Raw genomic sequence first — 24,807 nt, 5'->3', positions numbered from 1 at the left:
ACCGAGATTGGCAGTGTGAATTTTTTCCGATTGTTGAAGTATTGTTGCCAGAGAATTATTCCATTCACTAGGTGCCGCTGAATGAAGAGCAGTTCTGAAATGCGTTGCTCAAGCGCTCACCCCGAGAGTCGAACCAGCGCCGCGTGATGTTGAGCCTGGCTCGTAACCACTGAGCTAACGCGGCGCTCTGACAACGATAATGAAAAAATCTTTGCATTGGTTTCGAAAGTTGGTCATCTACAATTCTTACCAGTGTGCAGAGAGGCGAGGGTTTTGCGGGTTGCCTTGAAGAGGCCACAAACTATGAAAACTTGGATCCACTGTCTGAGAATTGTGGCGAAAGACAAAATGTTCCGCTTATCAACCAATGGAAAGTTGCATTTTCCTCTTCCTGTGAGAGTGACGTAGCACGGACCATTGCAACCTATACACACAGGCCCTGTCAACGTGCTAACTTATAATCATGAATGTAACCTAATTATAGTAGTCGGTGTAGCCTAATTAGGATTTTGAACTCCAGGCAAAACGTGCGTCATGTCCCTAACATACCACAAACATTTCACCAACGTTTATTTTCTGACCACCAGGTGGAGCAAACGATCTGCGAGTGTTGGAAAAGACTAGAACAGGGGCGTGCAACTGTTTATCGCAATGGGCCACAACGTACAATTGTAATGATGCTGAGGGCAAGTCTATCGAATAGCACAGGAATTTATATGAAAAATTTATTTAATGGAAAAGTACACACAATCAAGTTACACATTGAGTGAGTGATTAATGAGATGTCTGATATCTTCTCTGTCCAGAGATCTTGCCAATGTCAGCTTTGACGGAAGAAGTGGCAACTCGAAGTTGACTTGACAAGTGCTCATCTGTAAGCTGATTCCTGCATTTTGTCTTGAACAGCTTCATTTTTGAAAAGAACTGCTCTCATACTGCAATGCTATCATGCTATAGTAATTAGCAGAGTGTTTTGCACAGTAGTGTCGCTTGATATTGTACTCTTTCATTACTGCTATAGTGTTTTGACAAATCAGGCAAACAACACCTTGATTGTGTTGAACAACGAAGTAATTTATACACCACTCATTGTTGAACTTCCGCCTTTCATAATCAACCTTCCTTTTCTTACTTGTAGACGTTTTTACTATGCTAAGCTTTTTGTAGAATAAATGTTAATATCACCACACTGCACCCATAAAGTAAGATTTATGTTACTGAATCATTGCCAGAAGAACAAGGCGGTTTTTTACAACGCTTACTAATGACGCAACAATAATGCTAATGATGTAATAATGCTAATGATGACGTTACAAATAACAACATCCTCCGATCTAACAGTGAAAAGTATTTAAAAATAATAGGCTACTTGATGAAGAATGTGCGGGCCACGTAAATGGGTACCGCGGGCCGTGCTCTGGCCCGCGGGCCGTATGTTGCACGCCTCTGGACTAGAACATCACACGCCCAGGGCGAAAGAGAAAACTGAATTGAGTCCTGTCTTTGTCATGAGTTACCAAGGAGGGTGGGGGGGACTTATATACTAGTCCCAGGTATCACCTGTCCCCCCCCCACAAAGACAGGACTCAATTCAATTTTCTCTTTCGCCCTGGGCGTGTGATGTTCTAGTCGTTACCGCGCGTGTTGGGCGTTGCTACCAAAATCTGACTGCTCTTCAGTGTTTCCTAGGTGTAGTCCGAAAAAGTTGACAGCTTTATGAGGTATAAGGAAAAAATCTCGAGCACAGAGGCATAAATAAAGAAGAATTGTTTTTTTACGCGTTGTCATTTTTTACGTAGGTAGCAAAGATCGTTTTGAAAGTAATTTTCTTATTAGTTGTAGGCTAACATCCGTGATGAGATGCCATGAATTTCAAATGAAAGTATTATCTGGCTCATGTCTGAACCCAAGCTCTGCCAAACACTAAGCCTGGCTCACGAGTGGTGTTTTTTGTTTTATTGCACAGCAATAACAACACAGATAACAAAAACATAGCACTTACACAGGGCCGGATTTAGCTGATGGGGGGCCCGGGGCACTTTTAGATCGGGGGGCCCCCCTGTAAAAATTTTTTCGCGCCTACGGCGCGAAAAGCCACCTCTACGTCTACAATAGCATTACTCCAGCACCACACACCAATCTGCAGAGTCTTTAAAGGCTGAAAGGATAAAAATAACACAAAGTTACATTTTTTCCACGTAGAGGGGCCCTTCAAAAGTCGGGGGGCCCGGGGCACATGCCCCCTCTGCCCCCCCCCTAAATCCGGGCCTGCACTTACATTACAATCCTCAGCACATTAGCAGTATGCAGGCTAGTTCGAGGTATTATTTCATGTGGTTCCTTTTCAGTTCGTGCTTCTTTAAGATGTCAGACATTTCGCAATCACTCGTTCTCATTGATGAGTTTTGTTAAACATTTGAGCAAACTAAGCAATTGTCAGGTTAGCTTTCGCATGTTTTCATCGATAAACAACACATCGTGCGCATAACAGTAAACAATCAAATTACAGTTTGAAGTTTCAAACTGAATTAAATGGTTAACATGATATTTCAGGTGTGATAACATCCAACAAAAAACATTTTCCCAATAATCTTGTGCGACATTACATCAGCAAAAAACATGAATGTCCTGTGTAGAGTGAAGCGGGAATTTGCCCAATTTTCAAAAAATGGAATGGATTCGAAGTGTCGTCGTTTTTTACAAAACTTTCGGAGTGGATTCGAAGTTTGGTCCAGCAACTTTGCAGTTTAGTGGAATCAAACAAGTCTCGTATTTTGTAGTTCTGTTTGTTAAAGAAAAAAAAAATGAAAACAATCCCCACCATTTTTGACCATGCGATAGGCCTAATGCTGATGCACCACTGAAAACATTTACGTGCTAATAAAATTAACAAAAGATTTCTGCACCCCTGAGCTATTTCGTATTATATGCATTGGCTGGTATTACGTTACCTTATAGCAGGGCTACTCAACTGGCGGACCGCGGTCCGAATCCGGACCTTCTGGGTGTAGATAGTAGACCTTGAGCTTTTGGAAGAATAATCTCATTGCAACGTTTCAGGGCTTCTTTAAACAGATTTATACTGGGAGGAAGCAATTTTTACTGTGATTATCCTAGTTGCTGGGGGGCTTCGACTCCCAGACTCCTCAACACTTTCTTACAAATCCAATTCGAGTTACAGTTTACCTAAAAAAGTGGTTTGGTACAGATAATTTAACTTTCGTGGTTGCGTGTGAAATAACTTATTTACCGGACCGCTAAAAATATTCAACTTGTCAAACTGGACCTTTGTTAACATTAGTTGAGTAATCAATAAAAATCAACCAGGTTTGGTAACTACAAAAATTTATTGGTAGAGCTTTCGCCGCCGTTAAGGCTTCATCAGTACTTTTGGTTACAAACAGAATCGAGAAGCCAGAATTGAGGTTAAGAGTCTGCAGAAACCTTTTATTACTATTAGTTGGGCAACCCTGCCAATGCCATAACAAGTTGAAATATTCTGCCAAGTTGAAATATAATAAATAACCTGCCATAACCCTGCCAAGTTGAAATATTCACCGGACCGCTAAAAATATTGAACTTGTCAAACTGGACCTTTGTTAACATTAGTAGAGGATCCCTGCCTTATAGCCTCATTTGATTTTGGAGTAGATTCTGATCCTGAAACGATGAAGCTTTTGGATTCGGATTGGAGTGAATTTAGTGTCATGGTATAAGAGGGAAGTCAACGTCTCAAAAATCTCACTCCACTCAACACAGCTCTGTAGCTGCAATTATTGCCTTGCATGGCAGCACACGTTCGCCACCTTGTGAATGTTTTAATTCTATCTACATCATCCAGCGTTACTAATTTGCTTTCAACTCTTTAGTCGCTAAGGTTGACATTTCCACAAATAATATAATGAAACCATGTCTTCAAGTGTGCTAAGACACAGCCGTGTTTTTGGTAGGCGCTGATTTTCTTCGAGAAGCGCCATGTCGGCAATGTACTTTTCACAGTAAAACTGCTTGTTGTCTATTAAAACACCATTCCACAACGGGCTCTGTCTTTTCTTTTTCTCTCATGTTGTTGCTACCTATCAGGGCACCATCGGTTAGTCACTACCTGGTGTCTTCGTTTTAAGGGAGACTAGGGTCGGATTTAGCTGATGGGGGGCCCGGGGCACTTTTAGATCGGGGGGCCCCGTGCGAAAAACCACCTCTACGTCCACAGTAGCATTAATCCAGCACTGCACAGTATTTTGCAGAAACTTCAAAGGTTGAAAGAAAAAAATAACGCAAAATCACATTTTTTCCACGTAGGGGGCCCCTCAAAAGTCGGGGACCCGGGGCAACTGCACCCTCTGCCCTCCCATAAATCCGGGCCTGGTTCTCGCCACGTCTCATGGCACCATTGTTTACTAGGGTGTCCACACAAAGAAACAATTTCATCATTTGCACTTCGAAAAACGACTGCTAGCAGCGCTAGTGGTTGCTGAAAGTTTGGAAAACGTTTTCGAAAGAAGAAGAATTTGTGTGATGGTAAAAACTCACCTTTACCAGCACAAAATAGCGTATCACAAACTACAAAATCACAAGAAAAAATTGGTTAGAACTTTAGACATTGCCTGGAAACCTTGAATGCCTTGCTTGACAAATAATGATATAATTTTTCATTTCATAGAATTTAATATTAGGTGAATTGAAGCAAAACATATTCGAAATTCGTTTGAGTTGAAATCTACTTCTTGCTTATGAAGCAGTAAATCAAGCAACATATCTCAACTGCTGCAACCAGTGCGCTGTATCAGTGTTAGAATTTATTAGGTCTACATGCCCTGTAGGTCGGAAAATTGAACAGTGATGTTGATGTATGATGTGCTCTGCTGTGCTGTTTGAGGTTCGCCACAAGCGCAGGCTGGTAAGTCACACAAACCCCAGTGAAATATAAAATTGTACTTGAAGCGATCAACACCAGTGCGGAAGCGTATTAAAATTACCCATTCTTTTCTTGGCAGGTCTGAGCCAGGTGATACTTTTATGTCTGGTATAACTTGAAGCTGATCAGGCCGTGGGTGCTTTTTCCATTAGTCTCTCCACGACTGCTTGAAGTCGAAGTGACCTTCATGAAACCCCACAGTGTGTCGAGGAAAAGGGTGCCTGGAAGGCAGGCGTTGACGTGTGAGCTGTTGTGCGTCAAGTGCTACAGCGTGAAAATGGGGATCATTGATTTCTGCTTTCAAATTAAAGTAAGCTACACAAGGAATTGACAATATATTTGAAAGCAACTGAATTGCGCAGTTCGTCGGGGTCAGAATACCTATGTACACGCAGGCTGGTACGAGCAGCTCCTTGAATACACATGAGTCGCAATTACATACGTCACGTCATATGACCATTTTATGTTGTTATCTAAGTAAATGCCAGGAGGCTGAAGATTTAGAATTTAGATTAATTGAGCGATCTTGATTGACCAATCAGCTGCTGGCATTGCTACTGTTCGGTAGCTCTCGGCATCATATGACCAACAACTTTTTTGGACTTGTGTATTTTGAACAAACAAAGTGTGTTTTCTTGTCTATTTTGATCTTAATCTTGTGATTCACTTTCAGCATTGTTCGATAACAATCAGCCCAATGGAGTAGAGTTATAGAATGGCAACATGCTTGAAATTTGCTGAGCAATTTGTGCTTGTTGCAAGGGTGGCGCGGTACCGGCTGACGTTGGCACGTGTGTTTTGCCACTTAGGCCAAGTGGGTTCTTTCCCATAGCCAGTGTGTGCTTTGCAATAGAATGGAACGGAAACCTTCTGCTCTATACTTGTGTTTCTCCGCAGTCGAGTGTAGCAAGAATTGACAGTGATAGACGTTTCGCCCATGAGGCTAGACGTTTCGCACCACAAACTTATGCTACATGGTTCTCCTACATACAAGCTTATTGGAAATCTACAAGACCCTTAATTTGCATCTACAATTCTAAACAGGCTGCCATTTTATTGTTTACCTAAGAATCTTTCCAAGTTTCAAATATTCAGCAGCAATTCTTGGTCAATGCTGCTCAACAATCTCAAAGTGCTCAATGAACAATCTCATTTATGACATGACAATTGACTTTATAGAACAAATTAGAAAGAATTGTTTGAAGTTACCGCTGAGATGAGAAAATGGCTGAGTAAAAATATTATGGGCTCCAACAATTATTTTGGAAAAATTGTCGAAATTACATCACATTTGCATTTTTAGACTATTTGATGCAAACTGAAACATCTGCTTGGGATTGCTGGTAGTTCATGCATTATACCATTTTATTTCTTTGTCATTAACCTGTCCGGAACGAAAAAGACAGTGTTCGATATATCAGCACGTTAGCAATGTTGCTCGAAGTCTAAAGCTACTTCCCAGTAGAACTCCATTACAAATGCATAAAGTAACAAGTTTGTAGTTTAATTGCGCATTTTTATTCTGATGCTATTCGTTGCTCATACAGAATTTTCAACAGGACAACTTACCAAGAAAGTTCCAGAAGTCCTAAAACAGGTCGTTAATATCTACATTGTGAAGTAAGCAAACGATCATGCTGCTAAAAGCGAAACTCAATCTATTGCAAAGTTTCAGAAATATACATTTGATTACGTAACTGTAACATATCTTTCTTCTAAAAACAAATATGCAAGCAATCCATAACAATGGGAGGTGGTGACTGGTAAGGGTTCCCGTCGGTTAGTTTTGTGGTGGGGAAAAGTTTTCGTAGCGCAAATCGGAGCAATCGATACGTCACAATGAAAAACGGTTCGCCTAGGTCGCTGTATCTTGACGTTGAAATAATGTAAAAGAACGACTGATTTGCTACCAGGGTTATGGCGCAAGCGCATGTTAATACCCAACCGCACTGTGGCTTGCAACACTTACGACAAGTATTCTCAAACTGGTGTACTCCAGTTGTACTTGAGAGAAGTTACAGGGGACGCCAACATGTTTCCTACATTGGCATTTGGCAGTAGACCAGATTTTAGTGCCAGACTTTTAACTTACGTGTGTACGTCAAAAAGACTTCTCAGATTTTATCCGCTTGTGGACAACTTCACCCATTGCATCTAGTTTTTATAAAAATGAACAAAGCGGTGTCAACACAGCTTTGTGTTTTGCACATTGACCAAGTGCACATTGCGCTAAATTCTTCTTACGCTCCAGGCAGTGGCGTAGCCAAGGGGGGGAGGGGGTTTTGGGGGTTACAACCCCCCTTTGGCACGAGTGTGACGTCACGATATTGAGAATGATGCTTTCAATCTAAAAAAAATTGCCTAATTTCAAACAAAATTGCATTAAAAAAGCGAGTTTTGCCAATACCAAACATCTCAGCCAGGAATTAGCAACAAGAAAACATAGAGACTTAGCTTTGGAGCAAAATGGTTGGAACACCTGGTTAATTTAATCAAAAAATAAAAAGCCCAAAATGTAGATACCAAACTCATGTTCAGCAAACAAACGTTTCGAAAACTATACTGTCTTCATCTTCAGTGTTCCGAAAAATGCAGAAGAAAACATGATCTTATCCTTTTGCTATGCCACCGGACAGCACCATTTTACAGGAATATTCGTACCCACATTTTTGTTGAATATGCTCTTAGAATGCACCAAATTCAAAGTAAATTTTCAAAATTTTCTGGGGGAGGCCCCCCAGACCCCCTGCCGCTGGGTGGTCAAAACCCCCCCTTTCAAAATTCCTGGTTACGCTACTGGCTCCAGGGGTACCTTATATCTATAGGTTCATTGAGAGGGCAAGCAGTTGAGAAATTCGAAAGCTCCTGTTTTAAAAGTTTTATTGCAAGACAATGTCTTAACAATTGATATTGTAAAGCTTTCTATGACATTGTGTTATGAGTTTATGACGTTTCGGGAAGTAGCCAATTTGTTCTTTTCCTCTATTTCCATTTTCCGTTGAGTTAAATGTTAAGCACTTCTTTGGTGATTTTTTAGTTGCAATAAAATAAGGAGCTCGAATAAATATGATGACGTTTTGATTTCACTGTGACGCAACAGCTCTATTACAAATTGCAACATCTTCAAATATAATTCAAAGAAAATGAAGGGGTGTACCAGCAAACATCTATAGGATTGGCCCATGATACAAATATAGCCTAATATAGCATTCTTCAAATATAATATAATTTTACAAATATATAATAATTTTTAAAATAATTTTTCAAATATAATTTTACAAATATAGCATTCTTCAAATATAGCCTACAACATTTTTTTTAGGTAGGCTTCAGTTGTTTTATTGCCCGCTGTATTAATTTCAGTCTTATGTAAACGGCTCGTAAATTATGTAGTTTGTGTTAAAAGAAAACAATTTTATGGAAACGTAATTTTTTTCCTTTTTGTCGTTTTTGCTAACTTTGATCAGTGCTTTTGCAAACCCTGTTGCAACCATCTGGTGTAATATTATTATTGTTTACTGAGCACATATAGAACAATCCTTGTCACGTAATCCAACTCCCGTCGTCTGTCGCGACATGCTGCTGCAAATGAGATAATTTTTTGAAAGTTAAAACATGGGAATCAATGAAAGGATTGCAAAGATATTCATGAAAACCATCTCGGTGGGTTAGTGGTTAGGATATCCTTCCCTGAGTCGGTAGGCATGAGTACGATGCTTTGTCTGGTCATGGCGAAGACTTCTTTGAAAATACTAGTGTATACAATAATTAATGTTCTTCCTGCTTGGTACTCAGCAAACGAATGGAAACGGGGTAATAATGGACGAGGCTGCATTCTGACTTTATGTTGACTGCATGCTGTCACACAGAACACACCCTAGCCTCGATCAATGGTGTAATGTTTACTTTGAAAATGAGAAAAAGGCTGAATTTTATCGTTTGTAAATCCACTAGGCTATGGTTACTCTGGTTAACATAAGAAGTAAAGTAAGGCAGAGTTGAAAACCACAGTGTGCGCTTCCAGTGACTTTTGCTTCAGTTTGTACTTTGTAGGTTATTTGATATCCCACCAATAGCGCAAAAACAATTCTTATCATAAGAGCAAGAATAGACATCGGTAGAAGTGACAACACGTCAAGATTAAGCAATTATAACATACGTTAAGGAAAACTTTTTTCCATAAAGCTCACCGACAGATGTTAGTCACTGAGTGATGTTATGAGGATTTTGCTGAAAACGCTCAAATTTTTCCTGTTGGTTGTTTTCTTTTGCCTTGTTGGAGCAAAGTTTATAAATATGTAGTTGTTATCTGTTTTACTGATCACTACATAGCACTAGTGAACATATGTAAGAACACTCATTCTGCATTCTCCATTGAAAACTTTCATCTGTCTTCATCATGAATGAATAACTCGGAAGCAATGGTCAGTCACCGACTGGGTTTATTTTGCGAAGTATTTTTTGTTGTTGTCGCATTTGCAATATCTTTCAATGCAAAATATTATAGCCATTGATACTTAGGGTGAGATGCAGCAATGGCGGATTCATTAAACGGTTGATTAAGCTAATTTTCTGATTAGTTAAAGTCAATATACGCAAAGGTTATACGTGAATCAGTAGGCCTACTTGGCGATTCTAGTCAACCGACTTCAGTTAGCGGTAGAGCATGAAGAAAAAGATACGTGTGGTTTGCAGATTACTGTTTAATCGTCCGATTAAATTAATCGTGGAATAATGTACGGTCGGTGCATGCAATCCTTAAATGACAACAGCAGAATTAAACAACATACAAGAAGTTCACAGAGGTTACAAAACAAACTTTTAGATCAGGGGTGGAATCAGCAGGCTTGTCCATGGGACATTTTTTTCTGTCCCATCCCATCCCATAGCAATTCATGCCTGTCCCGTCCCATCCCATCCCATGGGATTCCCATCAAAATACAATTCAATAAATGTTATTAAATTTATGGAAATGTAAGTCTAATGTGTACTAGATAGGACTAAATGTACAAAAAGAGATACAAAACGACAAAATTTATTGACTTTGTTAACTTTAAAGTTCAGAAAAGTTGTCTATCTATGACAATTCATTATCATTGGCACTCATATTCCAAGTCACTGTGCTCATTCAGCAAATTTTCAATTTCCATGGGAAATGCAATTCGTGCTGTCCCATCCCATCCCATGGGACATTTCCCATGGAATTCCCGTGGGAATCCCATTCCCATGGACAAGCCTGGGAATCAGAGGGCGATTGGGGCGGTGTCCCGCCGAAAACACAGAACAGTAACTTTATTCACGATGTATTTGTAAGGTCGGGTTAATGTAAACCGACACATCATTGTGATTTGTTGAAGTCGCCCCCTCCCCCATAAGGCTGCTTGCTGGACCCGCCCTTCCTTTAAATGGAAACTTGTGTCTGGTAATTTCATTGGAGAAAGACATAACAGGAAAATTTTGTAGGAGAAAGACAAAATTCTTGTTTACAATGAGAATATAAGATTATTTTTAGCTTGCATTGCTATAAAAGTTTTGTGTTCGTGCGTGGTATCTTAATTTACTTGGTCTAACAAACTAAACAAACGAGGTAAGCCCAGTAACCGGTCAGAATTAAATATTAACATTTAGTCAAAAAATATAACATTTGTCCAAGCTCGCTGTGGCACATTTCAAAGATGCCTAACCAGCAACCAAAATCTGCCTTTACAGGTTGACATAACATCGTCAGACGTTAAATCAATGTAAAATAGACTGATTTTGCTAGTGAGAACCACAACTTCACTGTGGTCATGCAATCAACACTACACAAACATCGCGCGTCAGCCTTTCGGAATTTCCTTGATTTTGTTGTGGCTTGAGCTACAACGTACTGAGGTCAGCGTTGCGACAAGGAAGTGGTGCATTCAGGGTTTCATAAAATCAAAATAAAAAACCTACGTTTGTTTCCATAAACTGTTTGCCCAGGCTAGGTAAGCCTAAATGAATAACCACAGTTGACATACCGTATCATTTGCAATTTGGGTGCAGTCTGGTACAGGCTAACAGTCGACAGTGCTCAGTAGGCGTCATACATTAGATTGACACCGCGACTCATTATTATAAACGTAAGCAGCTGAAGCGCCATCGATTTCATTAGCTATGTATAAGCCAAGATAGGCACTTGCTGACCAAACAGGACACTTTTGTTTCAGGAAGTGCCTCAAATCAAGCCAGTACAAGCCATAGCTTAAACTACTGTAGAGCGATTTATGCAAACTTAACTGATAGCACCAAGGTAAACATGGCCAGGTTGAAAGATGCAATGGATCGGAGGTTAAAGAAAAACAGAATCTATGAATGGATGAATTCACCCTCGTTTAGTGATAGCGCTTGTTGGTAGTTTGTAAGTCGGCAAAAATTAAATAACACAGCGTTGATAGAATATTTAGTTGACATTTTATTTGTAGGATAAATGCAAAACTAACAGAAACAAGAAAGTTTTTTCAAGAAGTTAACTATTTTTGGCATTGTCTGCATCGTATTGTTAGCAAACAATCTTACTTGTCACACCGTCAGCGTGTGGCATGAATGCAATGATGCAACCGTCCTGCATCTTGTCACAATGCAAGCAAAATAATGAAACTATTGTTATTATCAGTATTGTAAGTTTGTGTGAGTGTGATTTTTATCAAATAAATTATTTTTAACTTGCTTTGTACCAAAAGAAAGGTTCATCTTCCCCAAAAGTACATTCCCATCGCTCAACTCACTAAAAGACACATAGCAAACCTCTGGCTTTGTTCAATCATGGGGCAGGTGGGTGAATTGAATTTTGCCTATTCGAGTGAACAATGAACATATGCATATTAAAAAATAAGCAAGTTATTACATATTTCTTTTAATTTATTTTATTACATATTAACAAGTTAATAATTTAATTAATATTTAAATTAATAAATTATTTTATTCCATGTTGGAAAACATGGATTATTCATTTACATCAGTGCTTGATTATAAAATAGTTGTAGTCTACCCCGTAGCTTTGACAGAGTGTCCAAAGGGTACTTTTGGACTCGGGTCCGGGGTAAATTTAGTTGCCCGTAACCTTTCTAAGGGGCTGATAACTTGAAGAAACCAGCGCGTATGCTTTGGATATAGTGTGTTTTTTCCAGAAATGTCTTGATTTGGGGCCCAAGGGGCTCATTGGTACAGGGCCCAAAATATTCTCTCAACGGCCCTGTTTGTTCATTGCACCTCTGAGTGTTTGATGACCGCGTTAGGATGTCCGTCGTACAAAAGTGGATATAAAAAGAAATTCCCCACAGGTCCTTCCAGTTTGCAAATAGTAACTATAGCAACCGACAGAGCTTTACTTATTGTTTGTGTATAAGACCGGATGAGTCTTGTTGGTCACGTGCGTTATGTTGATATTGAAGGGTCTTTTGTTGTATGAGGATGGAAGAAATAACTTAAAATACTTTTAGAACAGGGGTGGGGAACCTTTTCAGTATTGCGGGCCACATAAAATGAGAAATAACACAAGCGGGCCACTAAAAATTTCGAAATTTTATTTACAGAAAAAAACTGATTCGCAGCGGTAGGTGCTTCCAAACAGAGACACATATTTCAAAGCATGTTCCCGCATGACTGGAAAATCACCAGCATTTATGCAGCTTTGATAAAAGTTGAGCTGTGGAATGTTTTGGTACATCGCTTTCAACGTACCGTCATTCTGGAGATCTACTATTTCATGTTGGAAGTTATTAGGAACATCATTATTAAGAACATCTTATTGTTTTCAAGTTGTACTTTCCACAGATGTAGTTTAGCTTCAAATGATTTCACTTTTGCAAACAAGGAGTTCAAAAGCTGATTCGGTCCCTGCAACTTGACGTTGAGCTCGGAGAGGTGCTCGCTAATGTCAACCATAAACGCTAGGTCACACAACCATTGGCTATCAGTGAGTTCGACGACATGGTTTCCCTGATTATTCATGAACTGATCGACTTCGTTTCGTTTCATTTCTTCATCGACGGCCATTCGCAATATACCGAGAATGCAGAGCCTACTCTTTTTTGAGCTGTTGTTTCAATATATTTTGAGTAAAGAAATTTTGACGCGGGCCACATGGAACAGTCACGCGGGCCACATTCGGCCCGCGGGCCGCAGGTTCCCCACCCCTGTTTTAGAACAACAAAAGACTATTTCCAGTAATTGTCAGCCATTTCGTTTACCTGATACAAACGCAGGTTGAGTATTGGCAAGTGTATTTTAACGTTGGTACATTTCAGGCTTCCTTTAAGAAAAAGATGAAAAAGAACCAAAAGAGAATTGCTGAAGGTTAGCGAAGGTTGTAAAGTTATTTATTTAACTTCGATTATTTTATTTACGCAGCTCGTGAATTTCCAAAATTGATAATAAGTTGAATCTTTGTGCCCACTAGGGACGCAAACAAGGGTGAGGTTGGGAGTGAGAAGCATAGTTTCAAAAGGCCCACTTGCCACAGTGGTGGCCCAAATCAGTTAACTTGGCATGGGGCCTAGGTTCAGGGGTTCTTTTAGACCCGGACCCAATGTAAGTTTAGAGGCCCTGAACTTTTCTAGGATTGCAAGGAACTACAAAACACACCACATATTTTTTTTAAATCCTTTATTGTGATGTTACAGCGGCCGGAGATTTCATAAGTACCGGCTCGAAATCCTTGCAATGGCCTTGGTTCAAATACTGTATTTTCAGTCCAAAACATCATCAGGACGAGTCATAGTTTCTATGTTAAAATTTAACTTTTTCAGGGGTGATTACCTTGCCCTCTCTTAGTTACGCCTAATGTCTGTTGAGGACTGGTCAGTGGTCACTGTCCAAAATCTAATAATAATAATAATGTAAAGGTTTTATTTATGGTCGATCTACAACAGCTAAGATCTATTAGCGACAGGGCTCATGTTTTAATTTTATATCAGATTTACGATGTCATTACATTATTACCCGATTTATTCTCACTGCGTTGCCGTTATGCAAGAAAGAACACTATAGGTATCGTTTTTAAAGTCTTCGGTTTGACCCTACCTGGAATCGATCTCAGATCTACCAGCACCAGAGCCGAAGGCGAAACCACTCGGCCACTGAGCTGGTGGTTCAAAATCTAGATAATTTTAAAAACAGCAATTGCTTTTGAAGCCGTTTACATGAAACCTTTTTTCAAAGCTTTGTATTTTTGCAGCAAATCAAGGAGGAACTCACAATACAACAGAAAGCCATGCCTCGAGCCACAAGGTGAGGCTACAAATGGAGTTGAGTTTGATCAATTGTGAAAATATTTGTCAACCTTTGACTGCATAATGTTAATCAACCCTTGGAATCCTATGCAATGGATTTGATTTTGCCTTTTAAATCTATTGCAAAGTTCACCCTTAAGTGGTTGTAGCCTGATATTCGCTCAAAGACATTTTATTTCACCAAACTTGACCAGTTTATGACTAAATTGTTTACTCGCCATTGCTCTGTGCACAACTCAAACGCGTAGTTTACATTGTGGAAATTGTTGGTTGGTTGGTTTTCAATCGTTATTCTCGGACTGACAAAGCCTTGATGGGTTATTCCTGATAGTTTCTAGTTTTGCATACTTCTAGAAGCTTTTGACGCAGGACCGGTTAACGAGATTGGCAGAGTAAAGTTGCTCCGATTGTTGAAGTATTGTTGCCGGCGAATTATTCTATCCACTAGCTGCCGCTGAATGGAAAGCAGTCCTTAAAATGTGTTGCTCAAGCGCATACCCCGACAGCCGAACCAGATCGCTTGATCTTGAGACGAATTGTTATTGATGTCATTATCATCATTAGTCAATCATGCCACTGCCACAGATGACCTCCACATATATTTCCACATCTTTCTGTCTAGCTGTTCTTATCCAGGCGATGCCAATTTTTTTCTTCAATATCATTCCGCCATCTTCTTTTCGGTCTCTCTCTAGTTCTTTTTGCATAGTTTGTGGTTATATTGACCTATCTGTTGTCTGTCATTCTTGCTGCATGTCCCGCCCATTGCCACTTCAGATTTGTTGCTGTTTCAATGACATTTTTGATATGTGTTTTGTTTTTGATAACTTCATTTCTAATCTTCTCTTTTCTATTTATGTTTAATATTATTGTTTCCATGTTCCTTTACGCTGCTGCCAGTTTTCTTGTTTGCTGTTTTGTGAGTGAACACGTTTCTGCTCCGTATGCTAATGTTGGCAATATTACTGTGTTCATGAGTTTTTGTTTGAAGTTCATTGGAATGTTCTTACTCTTTAAAAAAGTGCTATATTGACCAAATCTTCTAGAGCCTGGTGTCATCTATTGGATAATCTCAGTTTCGATGTCGTTTCTCGATTTTACTATTTTCCCTAAATATTTGTATTGATCAACCTCCTCTACCTTTTCTCCACGTATCAAAATATTCGTCCTTGGTTGTTTCCTTGCTATCTCGTTACACATTAGTTTTGTCTGTTTCTGTTCATCTTCATTTCATCTCGTTTTACTTCCTGGTTAAGTTCCTCAAGCAATTGTTCCAGAGTGCCTTCTGACTGCACAAAAAGAATGATGTCATCTGCAAATGTGAGATTGCTCAGCACTTGTCCATTAATGACAAGTCCAGTCTCAAATTTCAGCCTCTTAAATTCTCTTTAATTGGAGCTGTAAATATGTGGAAGAGTGTTACCTTGGCGCACCCCTTTCTGAATATTTATTTTATCACTTCTCTGTTCTGATTTGTTATTTGGTAATGTTTACTATTTTATAAAGTATCAACTATTTGTTTTGAATTGGGAAACACTGATGTCGATAACTAACTCACTGAAGCGAGTAAGGTGTTTAGTCACAACATTGGGTGAGGTATCTGGATCGTGCGACGTCGTGAAAGAGGACACTCGATGTTTCACGCCACACCTTCGTCTACTTGTAGCAACTCGGTATTCACAACTGTTCTGGTAGTCATGCATGTCGTCTGGGAATAAGACAATGGACACCCGCGACACTAGGGTTGACCTCTTTTGTTGTGATTTGAAATCCAGAAGTACCGTCATGGTTGACTTCTCACAGACAGAGTCACTGAAGCAAAACTTTGACTAGTTTTCATTCAATGTTTCTTGGTTTGTAAAAACATGAATCGCTGTGAAAATTCCCAAACTCTTCCGCATTCTAATCCTTGCGCCTCATTTACAGAAGAAGAAGAAGAGCAACGCTCACAAATTTCGTCCTGGATGTTGCAGCAGACCACGAGTGGAGGAGAGCGACTTTGAGGAAGACTGTCCCATCAGTGACATCACAAGGGCCAAAGAATGTTTCAACGGGGAAAATAACGTGAGGATTTTGGACCTAAACAATAGGACATGTGAAATTTGAAGAGGGGTAAATCTTCATGGGGTTAGTCCAATGTCACGGTTGTTATACGTGGCCTACGCAGCCTGCTCTTAGCAACAAATCTTAGTGCAACGTTGAAACATCTCAGGAAATCTTTACAGACTTCACAAAACGAGCAGGTCTGCAGCTAAATTTCACAGTTTGTCACTTCATGGGTTGTCACTGTCTAAATGAGATAGTGACTTTGCAAACACCTTTTCTGATACCCTCTGCTTACGTCACTACAAAGATCTTATCAGTTCAAGAGTGGCAGGATACCTCGAGTTGTACCTCATTGCAAAGTTTATAAGTTTTCGTTTGCAAGCTTGCTTTTCATTGTGTGCCATACACTGTACCATCAGGCCCGGATTTAGGGGGGGCAGAGGGTGCCGGTGCCCCGGGCCCCCCTTTTGAAGGCCCCCCCGACGTGGAAAAAACGTGATTTTGTGTTATTATTTTTTTTCTCTTTCAGCCTTTGAAGTTTCTGCAAAATGCTGTGCAGTGCTGGATTAATGCTACTGAAGACGTAGAGGTGGTTTTTCGTGCCGACGGCGCGAAAATTTTTTTTGCATGGGGGCCCCCTGATCTAAAAGTGCCCCGGGGCCCCCATCAGCTAAATCCGGCCCTGTGTACCATACCGTACCATATACTGGATTATATGTTATATACTGTATAGCCTATACTGCATGTGCATTGTGCAAACATGAGAACTTAAAATATTTTCCTTTACAGGTTAATCCTAGATGTTCTCAACAACCTGCTGTTTCTTCAAAACCAAATTCTAATCCTGACACCCCCCTAGAATCCCTAATATCATCTCCTGAATCCGATAAGACTTCGGAACAAAAAAGTCCTCTTCAAGAAGGCGTTCCCACATCATCTCAAAGTGCACAATGTGATGAGGAAGTTAAGGACCCACAAAATAGGAAGATCATTTACAATGAGATGAACTTCCATGGAGGTAACAACATGATCGAAGTACATAACGGCGACACTAATCACCAGCACACTTATCAACTCAACAACTACAATTTCGTAGGTAAGTTTGTTAAGTCAAAGACGCCAGTGGCATGGTGATCATTTTCGGGTGTTCAGTTTTTTTTAAAGTACTAAATACATCCTTCATTTGGACAGTGACTCTTTATATCATATTGCATTATTTCCTTTTGATATAATCTAAACAGCTATTGAGCAATTTACAAACCTAGTATGTGTACAAAGCTTGCTGAAAGAAAGTGAACCAAAAAAATGGTCACCGTAGGCTACTGAAGGTCACCCCCTGTAATAACACACATGTAACAAAATTTTTTATCCTGTTAAAAAAAGTAGATTTTTAACAAGTAGGCTAAAATCAGGGACCTGGCTAAAATAATAAAAAAACTAAATTGAAAAGATTTCAGCTCTTGTCAATTTGTGCAGGTTACGTAAAATAACAATGGGAATGAAGCTAATAAGAAATGAGAAATCAGGAGATTGTCTTTTTTTTACTCATGTCTAGTGACAGTTGCAAATCTTACAATCGCGCTGTATTATTGCCCCATAATGACCGCACTTCCGCAAAAGAATACAATCGCGCTATTTTGAATGCTTTCAGAAACAAATTTGTTGAAAATAATTTCAATTTATATTTTAGCTGCTTTTCATAAAACTAAAATGTCATTCTCCAAGTTTTGTCCTACAACGACAAATAAGAAGGAACAAGGGTATGCGGCACTTGACCGAGAAGCACAAGCTACCTTGGCGTGTCAACTAAAATTTCTAGGAAAACAAAAACCCTGTTGCACCTGGTAAAAAATTTTAAATGGGGAAAACCCCAGTATGGGTTTCCCTTGGTCACTTGGCATTGCTATGTACTCAGAGCTGAACAAACTGAGCAAGCTACCGGCCGATACACTCAACGAGCTATGCAATGTTTGCCGTTGGAAGGGCAGATTGCTCTGAAATGTAGTTTTATTGCTTTTGTACTGTGGTGGTCACTTCATTGTGCAAGCTTAAGACTTTTCTTTTACCCTTGGTTTGCCAATATATTTGAACTTTGCAATTCGTAAATAACAAGATTAACAAATGTACAACAACAAATCAACATCTTTGTCAGCCTGAAAACTTATTTCCATCTTGCAGGCTACCGTGAAATGGAGGTTCTTGGTGTAGGGGAGAGGGAAGGTTTTTATTTTCTTGAGTCGATCTTAAGATACCAAAAGTTTTTTTTGTGCAAAACAAAATTCAACACTAAGTTGCTTCGCATCAAAACAAGAAAATTCAGTAATTTAATAAAAGTAAATTTAGAAACTTTGGTATAATATTTCATAAATAGTCTGTTTCTATCAGCTTACTTTTCCAACGTTTTAAATCTTCGGGAGAACTGCCCTGACTGGTAAATGGGAAGAATATATTGTAGAAATTTCCCACAAATTTCAGAGTGTCTTTCAAAAAGTTATTTTGCTTCGAGTAATCCGTTGATTCCGATCCAGCTAGGTCTTTCCCATTGTCTCATTTAAACCATTTTTTGTCCAACAAATATTGAAACCATACAATAAAACTTCACAACGACACTGCACTTAATCTCGCTTAACATTATGACTAAAAGTACCGTATTTTTTATCACCATTGTCATGTACAGCGCCCAGGAGCATAGTTTGCACTGTGGATGTGGCACTATATAAATGTTGTTATTATTATTATTATTTAACATAGTATGGTAAAGTGAACGTTTAGCCCTTATCAAGCAACGAAATAAAGGATCTACCCAGTACACAGTAGCGTATTTAGGGGGGAGGATAAAGGGCGATGGCCTCCCCCTAATGATCAGGTAAAAAAATAAAATAAAATACAAATTTTGCAAAAAAAAAAGTTGTAGCGCAATAATTGCTTGGATGATTTATCCTAGCGCGGGGGGCGGGGTATACTTTTTGCAATGTAATTTATCAACAGTTTTTCTTCCTTTTCTTGACAATTGCATGGCACAAATTCACCATAGATTCAATGAGCACTGCTCAGCTTTTAAAGTCAGCACATTTCTGCCTTCATTGATTCATGAAGATGAGGACTGCACGATCGACGAGATTTTCGACTTCTACCATGGAATGCTGGATGTTGAACCAAGCAATTGCTTTGCAGCTACTGTTGAATTGCGAAGATGGAGAGCGAATTGGCTTGCAGTTTCTGTGGATAAACGACCTGCGACTCTGTGGATGCGTATCAAGCGGCTGAACAACTCGGCACTTATCCGATTATCCATAAATTATTACTTCGAATCTTTGCTACGCTTCCAGTTACAACTGCCTCCAATGAGCGATGTTTCAGTTCACTAAAGTACCTGAAAAATTATTACCGCACGACCATGACCGAGCCACGTTTAGATGGTCTAGCTCAGATGTATTTAAATAAGGATATTGTACTCGAGCATGATGCAGTCATTGATATATTTGCCAAGCACAGCCATCGCATTAAACTGTAAATTGTCATTGCGAATCGCAGAGAATGTTCAAAAGGTATTCGAGGTCGGGAGGACTAACTTATTGTTTATGTTCTGAAGTGTTTCATATCTTTTGTTGGTTCATTGATCGGAACAGTAACTTACTTCTGCGGATTCGCTCTTGATTTTGGACCCTCTCTCCCCTTATCTGACAGTTTCAGCTAACCCCCTCCCCCCGTTCTGACGCATCATATGACATTTTGATATACCCCACCCCTATTTAAAGGCTCAAACAAGTCTAATTTCAACCCAAGTAGAATAAATTTGAACCAATTAAGTGCCATTTTCATCAAGTTTGAGCTTTCTGTGTACTACCGTTGACTACCCCGTGTGTAGGCTACTACCCCCAGACCCCCATTGGACTCCAGCCGCCGATTCAGCCGTGCGCGGCTGACTGACATAATGTCTTGGCCTCCCCCTAACAAAATTTCTAAATACGCCACTGCCAGTACACATGCATGAATTGAAAAGAAAATGCACAAGAATGAAATTATGAAAGCAGAGAAGATCAGACACGTCACAGGATGGTCAATTAAGTAAAGACGTGGAGTAGAAAGGAGGCACTTACGGCAAACAACTGCTTGTTGAGGCGAGAGTTACAGAGTTGTATAAATTTACTCATAAGAATCCTACAATTCTCGCCTCAACAGGCAGTTGTTGGGTTTTGTTGTCTTATGGTTTAAGAGAATTACCTCTTTACTAAAATTGTAGCCTACATGTTTAAATTTTCTCAAACTGAAATTAAAATTTCCCATCTGCCTTGACTGATAAAAAATTCCAACTTTCCTTAGCATCCGCTCCTGGTGATGACAAAGAGCAGAGCGAAGACCACGATCAAACAAATGATGACAATGGAAACGACGATGGCGGCGGCGACGACGACGATCGACAACGGCGCGACGACACATTCACACAGATCAATGACTCGAACCCTCGCTCGAGACGCGCAACGGAGCACTCCAGTGACGTCACAATATACTTCAATGCGATGAGGTACAGCGTGCAGCGAGGTCCCTCAGCAGTCAGGGTGAAAACGAGGAAAGCGATGATGTGGAGGGATGGAGCACTTGCAGAGGTATTGCATCCGTTTATTTATTTACCTCAACCATCTTTAAAAGCAAAAAGCTGTCTTTGGTAACCACAAAATGTTGTATCCTGTCGGTTTCATACCCTTTTCCGGATTGTAATTCTCACTTACTTCCCAGCACAAATGAAGTTGGTTAGCCATATTGACTTTAAGAGAAGGCAAAAGGCGAAAAAGAAAGTATAGTGATCTAATAAAGTCATCATGATCATATTAGATGCATGTCTGCTTTGGGTAACACAAAACTGAACTTGTAAACAACATTAGAGGAAAAAAGCAATAGAGGACTTCAGCTAAACATATTGGCCCACTTTTAACGTCTTATATACCCGATGAATGTCACACAAAAAGTTCTAGCTAGATTTTTCGCAAACAAGGCACATCAACAAAATTTCTAAAATCCACTGCTGGCTGCAGATTGAGTTACCACAAGATGTTAAGAATGATAACCAGCTTCTATTTCCACGCTTCGTCAGTCAGTACGACTGACCTTATCAAGGGGGCTGAAACAGGGAGCAGTCAGCAGACAAACATGAAAAAATATTTACAAATTATAATTGATTGTTTGATTGATTGAATCTTTATCCTCGGACTGGAAAAGCTTCTTGCAGAGCTTAATCCTGGCAGCTTTGCATACTTGTAGAGGCTTTGAATCACTGACGCAGGCCCAGTCACCGAGATTGACAGAGTGAAGTTCCCGATTGTTGAAGTCTTGTTACCGGGGAATTATTCCATCCATTAGATGCCGCTCAATGGAAAGCAGTCCTTAACGTGCGTTGCTCAAGCGCACACCCCGAGAGTCGAACCAGCGCCGCTTGATCTTGAAGCTTCTTCGTTCCAGAAGTCACGCGCTAACCAACTGATCTATCGGGGTAGATGCAGTAATCTAAATATTATTTTTAAAACAAGCTAAATCTCTGTTTCGTCACAGATGAGGCTCGTCCCAAGTATTACACCATGCCAGAATTTTATGGAACCCATCGGCCCACTCCAACACGAAAAAGTAGTTATTTGGAACAAATAAAGAATTATTTATTTCCAAATAGTGCGTCTTGTGTAGATGCTCTTGAGATGACCCAGTTACAAAAAAGTAGAACCATGTCAGGTTGATAACGCTTGCCATTGACATCGTGTGGTTTCTGAACCAAGTGAAGCTTCTCCGGCTGGTAGAGCAAGAGAGGAATTGAAACGTCCATATAAACGTTACTTAAAGCTGCCTACTTGCTCTGAAGATTTGAAGCAAACATGGTTTGCATATTAACTTACCTGCCAATTTATAAGCAAGGTGTGATAATTCACAACAAAAGGTGTCACGCAATATCTTTCGTTTTTAAAACGCATTTTTGAGCGGTGTCTTCCCACATCGACCATAAATAGATTTTATGACGCACCACGGCCGGCCAACATTGCAAGTATCTATCACCTTTATAATGCTTGTTTTTTCTAGGACACCCGTTTGTTAAGATTTCGTTCACATTTTCTTCACTTTTGAAATGTTACGACCGTGTCAAATCCTTGTGTTTCGTTAATCATTTTTCTCTCGACCACGCATTAATGTTTGAGTTTTATCGCTTCTACCTTTTCAAAACTCTTGCTATGTTACAGAAAGTAATATTGCTTTGCTTTGATGGTCGGAAATAAAATATGAAACAGAACTGTTTCGATTTACTTCTTTCAGCCACTGAACTTAATCCATCACTGTGCATTCAACACTTTTTGTAGCCTACATTAAGCTAATTTTTGATATCGTACTGAGACCTTTTGATCGGATGCGCTTGAACAAGCTCTCAAAAAAAAAAGTAGTCAAGTATTATAGCCCTTTCCTCCAAAAAAACAAGGAAAAATTGTAATTTTTTATATTTTTGTGCTTTGCAAAACGATTTCGCTTGCTTTGCTCACTCAGTCCCAATTCTTAACTTCACAAGCAACGTTGCGCAAGCGTGTTATCAGAAAGCATATCTATATGCTAACTCAATAACTGGAGTACATGTTCATTCGCTGCTTCCTATTGGCCTGTTCTGTTGTATATATGATTTTCAGTCTACTGTATATTGTTGCAATTGGCGTAAAATATGATTATTATTATTATGATATGTTTTCAGACTAAGATTATGGAAGCCTTAAGAATCAAACGTAACAATCCGTCTCTCAACCGGCAGTTATTCGCCTGTGGCTCATCGTTCCTTTTGTGTGTGTTCTAATTGTTTTGTCCAATGCCTGTAGTCTACACCTCACGTGATCTGTTTCCCACCGCATAATTTACTCGCAATCATTCTCGTACCATTTGTTCAGTTTGTGCTTTCAGTCCAGAGTGTCGTTACAGTTACAATGCAAAGTCAAATTTATCTTACGATTTTTCATTTTATGTATTGCAGATTTAATTCCTGATGAGGACACACGTACGTGTCGAAAACGTTTGAGTTTATTTTATTTTAATTATGTTATATTTTTTGTGTGTAATAAAGTATGCTAAACCCGTTAAGGTTACTATCTTTCATTTCTCTATGATTATTATTATGTTTATGGCATTATTGCCATAAGCAGTTAATAACTCGCTGCAGGCAACTTAATTGGGGACAACTATGAGTTAATTAGTAAACAGCAGTCAAGGTAACAAGAAACTTGTTATATTTGTTATAATTCATGCTGGGCTTTGTGGATTCACATTTTGTATGAAAGTCAGAAAAATGTGACAGAAAATGTATAATGCAACACCACCAGTGTTTGAAGATTTTTGAGCGATGACTTATAGTTATCCTGGCACAAGAGCACAATAATACTCTGCTCTGCAGCGATTGCACTATGATTTTTATTGTAATAAAACACATCTAGTTTTAGTTAACCTTTGTTAGGCTTTAATAAGGTGGTTGCAAAGCTAACACTGTGGTCTATGGAACATAAATAGAACGATAATAAAAGATGCGCTCACATTACACAGCATGCAACGCTTCCTAGCCACTGCACTACAATGTGAGTGGCAGACTCATCGAGTAAAGCAGAGTCGCGAAGCAATCAACCAGCCAGAAGCACAGTAAGTGAAACAATAATAGCAATAATAGTAACGCAATTTCACAGCAGTTATTTATTGCTATGTTCCAGTAGGCTAATCCCGTCAATCAAAGGTTGTCACTATTTCTATCACTTCAATGTTGGCATGGATTGATAATATAAAAAGACAAGTTTTGCTCGCCAGAGCGAGGTTATTGCCATCATTTACTTCATATGTGCTTTGTCGCTTCTACCTTTTTGTGGACTTTTAAAGTTTGCATATATTGTTTTTGATGTAATGATTAGACATAAAATCAAGCCGACGTTAATGCTGTAACTATGTAATTTGCTTTGTTATTCTGATTTAGTAAATTGGTTAATTGCATGCCATGGGATGAGAAGAACTATTGTTTTGAATAAGCTCTATTTGAATAAGCTTAACTGAATATGATCTAGCTTCTAGCTGATCGAAATTGATTTTAGCTATATACAGTATGATTGAACTGACTCGTGTGAAAATAAATTTCTTTGCATTACAAGACATGTATCTGAGTCGTTCATATCAAGCATTGTTGTGGGTTTGACACCTGTCAGAAGATACTTCATTTTCTTGACTATTTTTTTGATAATTTTTAGCGATTTTCTATTTACATTCTTCAGCTTTATGATTTGTTTTGAATAATTATGGATAGTTTTGTATTTGCCAATAATTCGCAAAAATATTTTGATTTTGTGAATAATTAATGGAAGTTGTCAAGTTAGTCATTATTAACCGAAACAGTAATTCTTAGAGTAAAGTAGACCTCAAATCTCTCATTGTATTTTCCTTAGCATTGGTCAAAGAAGCATAAATAAACTAAGTTCATAAAATTCTGTTGTTCGATTGTTGTTCTATGGAAATCAGTTTCAGAAAATGTTCATGACATGACATGATGCTTGCACTTGCATTGCCCACACAGTCAGTGCATAGGGCAGTTGCCCAATT

General features: G+C 39.2%; 1 protein-coding gene across 1 annotated transcript; it reads left to right on the top strand.

Annotated features, from left to right (window-relative positions):
- Positions 1–11,604: 11,604 nt before the first annotated feature.
- On the top strand, positions 11,605–24,692 carry LOC145781032 (uncharacterized). Its single transcript, XM_082592740.1, has 7 exons — positions 11,605–11,713; positions 13,189–13,237; positions 14,118–14,170; positions 16,099–16,236; positions 17,008–17,314; positions 20,542–20,825; positions 21,766–24,692. Exons 1-7 carry the CDS (start codon positions 11,705–11,707, stop codon positions 21,856–21,858), a joined length of 933 nt encoding a protein of 310 aa, XP_082448866.1. The 5' UTR covers positions 11,605–11,704; the 3' UTR covers positions 21,859–24,692.
- Positions 24,693–24,807: the final 115 nt, after the last annotated feature.

Source organism: Aplidium turbinatum, chromosome 12 (genome assembly GCF_918807975.1).
Source record: "Aplidium turbinatum chromosome 12, kaAplTurb1.1, whole genome shotgun sequence".
In the NCBI taxonomy this organism is placed as follows: domain Eukaryota; kingdom Metazoa; phylum Chordata; class Ascidiacea; order Aplousobranchia; family Polyclinidae; genus Aplidium; species Aplidium turbinatum.
This window is presented reverse-complemented; position numbering and strand designations above follow the sequence as displayed.